An 8288-nucleotide genomic window follows, 5' to 3' on the forward strand; every position below is an offset into this window, starting at 1 on the left:
CAACCTCGACATTCATCTTTTTCTTCGTTCACCACATAAAATCTGTCGAAGTTAAGGCCTGTAACCAAGGCATACTCCTTCATACCAAATACCAGTTCCTCCCCATTCACCATGAAAATAATATCCTTCGAGTTTGAGCTTACCTTCCTAAGAAGCATCTAGTGGACTATTTTTCCTGAGAACAGCAAGCCCGGGGCTGTAAATAAATGTTTGAATCGGGTATTCTGAGTCCTCTCCATAAGATCAATTAATTGTATCTAACTTGTCAGCTATCTTCTTGAGGTTGTGGGCGCATTTCCAAGAAATCCACCAGGAAACTCACGAACGGTGGTTTCTGCCATATACAAAAGGAACAACAACAAAAATGTAAGAACAAGTAACAAATACACCATCGTGAGATGATCGTGCCGTCGCGAGAAGGCCCATCGCGAGAAGGGACGATCCATCATAAAACCCTAAACATAAACCCTAAACCAAAAACTTAAATTAACCTGATTAATGACGACGATGAAGGAACGAGAAGACGAGAAGGAAGAATCGTCGAGGCAGACAACAATGAAGTTAAAAAGAGGCTAGAGAGAGACGATGCGTCGCGACGGAGTGAAGAAATGAAATGTTTATCGCGTCATACTTAGAGTATAGCGCGTGTAGAAACATGTTCCTCTTTGACTTTCATCGCGAGACGATCGGGCCCTTCGCGAGACGATCTTGCCCCTTCACGAGACGATCTTGCCCTTCGCGAGACGATCGTGCCCTTCACGAGAGGTAACCGCCCATCGCAAGAAGGGACGACCCTTCGCGTGAAGATCGGGCCCTTCATGAGATGATCATTCCAGTTGTGAGAAGTCTCATCGCGAGAAGGGACGACCCTTCACGAGAAGATTCTTGTGATTTGGTCCCTTCTCGTGAGACGATCGTTCCTATCGTGAGAAGGGACCAAATCACATAAATCTTCCCTAAAACGGAACTGAATCAGAGCATCATCTGCAAATATCATCATCGACAAGATGAACAACCAAGATATACAAGATGAACAATAAGATGAACAATAAAAAAAAACTCAATTGCATTCATCTACAAATATCATTATCGAGTATTCAACCTACATCGACAAGATGAACAACCAAGATGAACAAGATGAACAAAATGATGAACAAGATGAAAAAACTCATATGCATTCATCTGCATCCAACCTGCATTGAGAGAACGTTCATTTAGGGTTTTGTTGGTCGGTCACCGATGAGAGCAAAATAACGAAGAGAGAGAAACGAAATAGAAAAAAATTGAGAATTTATATAAAAAATTAGGGTTCCTTCGCGTGATGATCCTCCCATTCGCGTTACGCAACGATGGTAATTTGTCAAAAAAAATTTAAGTGGTCACCAACGCAATTTAATTTATGCGCTGTTAACCAGCTCATTTAAGGCCTTCAGGGTCATTTCGTCAAATTTTCCTTTGATATATTTATTTTCTTAGACCTTCTTGGATTAAGTATAGTTTTTTTTTTCAAATTTAGGTGTTATTATTTTTTTTAAATTAAACTGAAATCAAACATAATTTCATTAATTCTTTTATAATTAAATTACTCAATTAATTAACTACAATATAGTTTATTTATTTTAAAAAATTATTTTTATCATTATATATTAATACATTCTAAATATTAAAAAAAAGGAAATTATCTAATCAAAATCAACCCAAATCAACATTTTAAAAATAAATTAAAATTTATTTAAATAACCCAACCCAAAAAGTTCATCCATTAATCAAATATTATTTCATTATCTTATTAATCATATCACTCAATTTATTAACTAAAATATTAAAATACCTTTATTTCTTAAAAATAATCATTTATCATTATATATATCAATACTTTTAAAAAAAAAAATATATATCAATAACTTTTAAGAGCTGATTCATTTTTTTAAAATTCAATCATTATCAAACATTATTTCATCCATTTTATCACAAATCACATCATTTAATTCATTAATCAAAATATTAAAATACTCTAATTAAACAATTCCAAGTTGGTGTTAGTTTGCGACACATTCACACATGTGTTGCATATGATATGACCTCCTAAAAAAATTATTCTTTTTCTTCAGAATGATCATTCTTTTTTTAAAGCGTGTGACTTATCTATGTCGTGAATACTAGATTAAAGTTTAGGAGAGTGTGAATATTTCTAAGAGAATTTTATCCTAATCAATTTTCTATGAGTTTGAAAGAGTATATCATTCATGCATATTAAGCTCACATGCATAATCGCCACTTAATTTAAATTTTAATTTTAATTCTGAACTAATAAAATATGAAATATCTGGGTAAATGTTTAGTTACAACAAGGGAGAGAGTATGATTACTCACTTCATTTAGTCTGCATTAGATAAATATAAAATAAGGAAATTTGACGAAATGACCTTAAAGATGATCTTATTTGACCTTTTGACCAGCGCATAAAATTAAATGTGCTGGTGACACCTTTTTTTTGGATGAAAATCCCCTCGTTGCGAGACGCAATCGGATGCCGTGTGAAAAGTCCACAATCGCGAGACGATTTTCTTTTTTTGAAAAAATAAAAAATTGCGTCTCGCGAATGCCGGTTGCGTCTTGCGAATGTCGGTTACGTTTCGCGATTGTGGACGTCTCGCGACAGGGACAAAATCGTCAAAAAAAAAAAAAAAATACAAAATGTCACCGGCGCATAATTATGCGCTGGTCAAAAACTCAAATAAGGTCATCTTTAAGCCATTTAATCAAATTTTCCATAAAATAATACCTAATATAGAATATATTTTTTTATAAAATTCGGCTCAGCTCGATCTTATACCATTATAAAATAAAATAAAACAACTTAAAAAAAATTCATTAAGATCTGCAATTAATTTAGGAGCTACTATGCCCCACTATCAAATGGTCATTTTTCTCTTCAAACGTGCTATTTGTCTTTTAAGACCGTCTCTATTCATTGAAATAATTGTCTTTATAATACTTATGTTATTACTTGCCCGATGATGAATCTTTATGACTTTGTTTCACATATTTTTTTTTGGGTTTTGGTTGGTTTATGTGATGAGTGATATTGTGAAATAGTTGTATGGGTGGTGGTGGAATGAAAGAAAATATATATTTTTGGTATATTTTGTTTATTTGCCCTTACATCTGATCAGCCATTATTGAGACTAGTTATGTATCTCTATTGTTGAGGATCAAAAGACCGCAGTTCGGATGACTTACATTAGGGTTAATGACCTTGATATTTTTGGAGCTAAAACATTCATTTGAAATGGTTTTGATAATCCTTTTCTAACTCTTGTACCTATATTAGTTATCCATATGTGTTGTCTAAATATGAGTTTTTCAAGTGTTAAAAGTTGATTTTTTTCTAACTTGTCCCTAGATTAACTAATCATGGGTGTCGTCTATTGACAATGTTTTAAGTGTTAAAAGATGAATGTGGTGAGATAGAAGATTTCACAACTCCAAGTGGTTCATAAATTTTGAAAACATGTATGGTCTTCTCAAAGTCCAATATGGCGGACGTTGAGAAAGATAGTTGTGTTTTTTAAAAGACCTAATGGTTTTGACATCTTTTAAAAGTGTTATCTTTGAAAGCCCTATTTTTTTTTATGACTGCTTCAAACTTGTAGTTTCGTTTTTTAAAAGCCCTAATGATTTTGATAGACTTTAAAAAGAGTAGTTTCATTTTGTAAAAATCCTAATAGTTTTGATAGTCTTTAAAAGTTTATTTCGTTTTTTTAAAGTCCTAATGGTTTGGACATCCTTTAAAATTGTAGTTTGTTTTTTTAAAAGACCTAATAGTTTTAAGAACATTTAAAAGTGTAGTAAGGGGCTTCGAGCTTACAATGAAAAACAGAAATATTTTCCAATAAAAAATCTCACAAGATTAACAAAATCACAATGAAAAATATAAATATTGTCCAATAAAAAATCTCACAAGATCAACAAAAACATCAAGTACTCTTGAGTCCTACCAATTCGTAAGTCATACTAATGTCATAAAACTTACTTAACTTGCATGATGTTATTGTAAAACTCTAGTCAAAAGAAAAATAAATTAAACAAACAATAAATATAGAATGTCATCAAAAAGAAAGACCCATAGGATTTGAGAAGGGACCATGTAAAACTACATGTTTCTCCACAATGTTTTTTTTTCTATTTCACCACTTCAAAAGTGGTTGTCCATTCCATTTTTTCACCACATCCAGGAGTCATCATCATCAATGTAGATTATTTCTGTTTTATTATTTTCTTCAACATTGTCTGCTTCTAGTTCATTAGCCGTAGGCATTTCACCATTAACAAAAGGCGTCGATACATTGTCTTCCTTTGAACCTAGAATAAATAAGATAAAGAGAAAAATAGATTAAGCTAGTCACTTTATCTTTAAAATGGATAAATAAAATTAACTTATGTAATCAAGGTTTACCTAAGGTTTCACAGGCTTGAACATTGAGGGTGGGAGATGCATTAAGATCGATCTCTAATGGAGCAGCAACCACCTGAGGAACCGTCTCTAACATTCTTCTCTGTTCTTCTGGTGATTTAAGTAGTTCTCTCCTTTCTATGACTTTAAACAATGTAACCACTTAGCAGGTTAAGAATAACAATGATATCAAATAAAAATGTGCAAAGCATGAGAAATAGTTAGCTCTTATGTTTGAGAATGACATTCCTATTTTAATTTAGATTATATTTCATGAAAAACAAGGAAAAACTATGAGAAATATTAGTGATCTAATAAAGGATATTTTTCCCTCCACCCTTTCTCATTATAAACATCAATAAGATTGCCCACAGATATTAATTCTCTTTCAATTGCCTGCAAAATCCAATTCAAATGGAAACATTAGCTATATATATATATATATATATATATATATCCTTCACCAAGTAAAAAGATTAAAAGAAAAAACATACATGATTTGTGATCTCTACATGCAAAGATTTGGCCTTCATATCAAGGTCCACCTATTACAGTACACGGTAATAAACAGTATTGTATTAATTTTTCTTTTTTTAAAAGACAATGCAATAAAATATAAATGAAAGTCATTTAAAAGAACAACAATTCATAAGCCAATATGCTCACCAACAAACAAAAATTAAAAAACTAGCGTTAATGAGCTCGGAGTTCCTCAAAAAGATCAAACACATATTTTTTTCTATAGAATTGAAGATATTTTGATGTATAAATCGCCCATGTAGGAAGTTAAAATCTTAAAAAAAATGGTATTTCACAGTATAATAAGAGAACATACTATGGTAATAGACCTTGGGCGAGACAAATCACAATATAATATATGCAACAAGTTATACAAACACATGAGAGCACTTACTACAGTGGGATTAGGGATTGAACCATCCTCCACTCTGTTCCTCAAGTCATCCACTTCATCCTACAAAACTCAAAATCATTTTAAAGTTAAAAATACTAAGAAAAAACCATTTAATTATGCCTCCACGTCATATTCTTTCCACAACTAGATACCATATAGAGTAGTCTGGTTGTACTTTATTCTCGAAAAAACACAAAATTTTAACAGTAAAATATATAAAAATGAATGAAACATGATGTTATGATGGTTAATAAGCAATCGACGAATATTTCTCCTAGGCGTTACTGAGAATAAAATGGGGATTAGGGTGACATCATAATGGAATAAAGATGGATCGAAGAGGATTATGTTGATTATTTATGAATAGTAGTGTGAAAAAACAGAAAAACTATGCAAATGAATGACGTATTGATGACGAAAATGAATAGTTAATCAAACTCTAATTGAATAAAACAGTTTTACCTAGAAAATTATAAAATTGTTTAGCAAATTTTCTTAATAAGTTCAAGTTTTTCAATTTTCTTTATTTACTTTCAGGTCTATGAAATTGTTGTGTAATTTACCTTGTTGAATATACCATCAAATAACTTCTCTACATCTAAGTCAATGCTTACTTTCCCAGTTGAGGCTTGAAGGTTAACCTTCATCTTATCATCCTGCATAATCCGATTCACACCTAACCAAGTATAGAAAAAATTAATCGTAGTTCCAACATAAAACTAGTGCATCTAATGAAAACATCAAAAATTGATATAATTTATTAATATGGATGCATGATATGTGCAAATACAAACTTGTTATTAGTACGAGTTGAAAACGGTTTTTCTGCGAGTAATCCATTGGGTCTGATCTGATTTTCACAAAGCATCCTTTTACTTTGGCATCAAAAGCCTCAGACTCGTTGTTATCCAACATTTTTTTCACTAGACTCTTCATAAGAAAGACAAGCTTGATGTTTTCCTCAACAATTGATGCAAAACAACTTTTTGGACCCTCCTGCACTTCATCTGTTTCTTCAGCTTCCTTAACTGTTCTCAATGTTCTTTTCTTTTTTGTTGACGCTGTCAAACCATCATCATCCTCGTCCGATAAATATGACCAGAATTCATCGTCGAGTACTTCAATATTTTCTGAAAGATGGACTTCTAGGAGGTCGTATATTTTGTTTTTGTTAAATGTTTTCTTTTGAAATAGAGATTGTAATCTCGCATCACACAAAACCTTCTTCTTTTTTTCCATACTACATAAGTTGTTATCACTGATGTATCGACTGACAATAGAAGACACCTCGTACTGTGATAATTTATCGATTGTCTGTTTACCAATAGATGTAAGAAATTCGATGAGAGCTTCTGATCCCCAGTCAATAAATTTTCTTTTCGGTTTGGCGGTTTTGTTTTTATTTCCAGACATTTCATCTTTGAATTTCTTCATTACTTGTGGGGACTTTATTTCCTTTTCTTCAACTTCACTATAGAAGCTTCAGATATTGTATCGTTTTCAGAGCTCTCAACCAAAATTGAGTCAGAACTAATACTTTTTTTCCAATTTTTAAAAGTAGTATTTGCAGATTGAAGATCTTCCGATTTCAAATTCTCCTCCTTCTTAATTATAAACTAATATTCCAAGAATAGACACTCAATTGTTTCTCGATTACTGAAGTCCAAAAATTTCTGCATAACAAGGACAAAACAAAATTGAAGGACGTGTTCATAGAAAGGACACTTAATAATGTTAGAAAGCACATTGGTTGCAATTGCTATTCCAAATTGAATGTTATCTTAGTCATTTCAAAATTTCTTCAAAGAATAATACTAAAAAATACCACATTTAACCAATTCTCTCTCCAAGCAACAAGTACTAAAGGTGTGTATAAAATGAATTAGGGTTTAAACCAATTAAATAAATCTACCATTTAAGCGGAGACTCAATTTTGTTAGTAACTATGAATGATGTACATGTAGAAATGTGCTGAAACTACAGTTATAGGAGAAAACCAAACACAAGAATGAAATAAACATTTGAGAGTTTCTTTAAATCTTTTTTAAGCCTTATAATATTGTAGAAATGAAGTTAATCTATTATATAATGACTTGAATTCATGTTGGGTTTTATTTGACTAGATAATTGTTTTATTTGAGGGTTTGATAGAAATATCCATTTAAGATTATCAAGAAAAATTATTACTTTTCAATTTATTCAAGTCAAATTCTAATTTTTATTTAACATAATCATGATCATCAATAGGAATCACAAATTTTAGTTTAATAATTTTTTTTATGATATTATTGACTTTATTTCACCTAGTGAATTCGATCCCTCTTATCTAGCTCATTTCTACATGATTATTTTAAGAATTTGATATTTGACTAATTTCTCTACGTTTCTACCATGGTAACAAACACCAAATACTATTGATGTAGCTTCAGATTCAATTTATGAGATTGGATTTAGAAGACTGTGAAGATAACATAGAAGAGCTCCTACATGATAAAGAGATTATGAACTATCTGATGAAGATTAAGAAACAAATCAAGTAGTACTAAATGTCATAATGTATCTAACAACTTTTGAAGAGGCAATAGAGAACCAAATGGGGCCTCTAACTGAAGGCTATTGAGAAAAATAATACATTAAATTTAGTAGAACTACCCAAGGGTGCAAGGAGAATAAAAGTTGAATGGATATTTAAGATAAAGATAAATGAACTTGAAAATTTTAATAAAGATAAATAAAGACTCGTTGTAAAGGATTATGCTAAACAATATGGAGTTTATAACAATAAAGTTTATTTTTCTCAGTTAATAAAAGTCATATATACAATAATTTATGACAAAAATACATCTATAATATATAGATTAAACATACAAACTCAGCTATATTTTATTAGGATAATATATCTCAAATTATATCAATAAT

The 8288-nt window shown here is 31.0% G+C and overlaps 1 protein-coding gene across 1 annotated transcript; it reads right to left on the minus strand.

Moving 5' to 3' along the window:
• Positions 1 to 4225: 4225 nt before the first annotated feature.
• Positions 4226 to 6803, minus strand: LOC124915742 (uncharacterized protein At5g08430-like). Its single transcript, XM_047456504.1, has 5 exons — positions 6164 to 6803; positions 5933 to 6045; positions 5354 to 5429; positions 4460 to 4600; positions 4226 to 4365 (listed from the first exon to the last, which is right to left on the minus strand). Exons 1-5 carry the CDS (start codon positions 6801 to 6803, stop codon positions 4226 to 4228), a joined length of 1110 nt encoding a protein of 369 aa, XP_047312460.1.
• Between the last annotated feature and the right edge of the window lie 1485 nt (positions 6804 to 8288).

Source organism: Impatiens glandulifera, chromosome 9 (assembly GCF_907164915.1).
Source record: "Impatiens glandulifera chromosome 9, dImpGla2.1, whole genome shotgun sequence".
NCBI classification, from domain to species: Eukaryota; Viridiplantae; Streptophyta; class Magnoliopsida; order Ericales; family Balsaminaceae; genus Impatiens; species Impatiens glandulifera.

Coding starts and splice junctions, on each gene's coding strand:
- LOC124915742 (XM_047456504.1), bottom strand. CDS start 6,803: ATGAAGAAATTCAAAGATGAAATGTCTGGAAATAAAAACAAAACCGCC. Junction 5,430..5,932: donor TTGATGGTATATTCAACAAG/GTAAATTACACA, acceptor TGAGTTTTGTAG/GATGAAGTGGATGACTTGAG. Junction 4,366..4,459: donor TCAAGCCTGTGAAACCTTAG/GTAAACCTTGAT, acceptor TATTTATTCTAG/GTTCAAAGGAAGACAATGTA.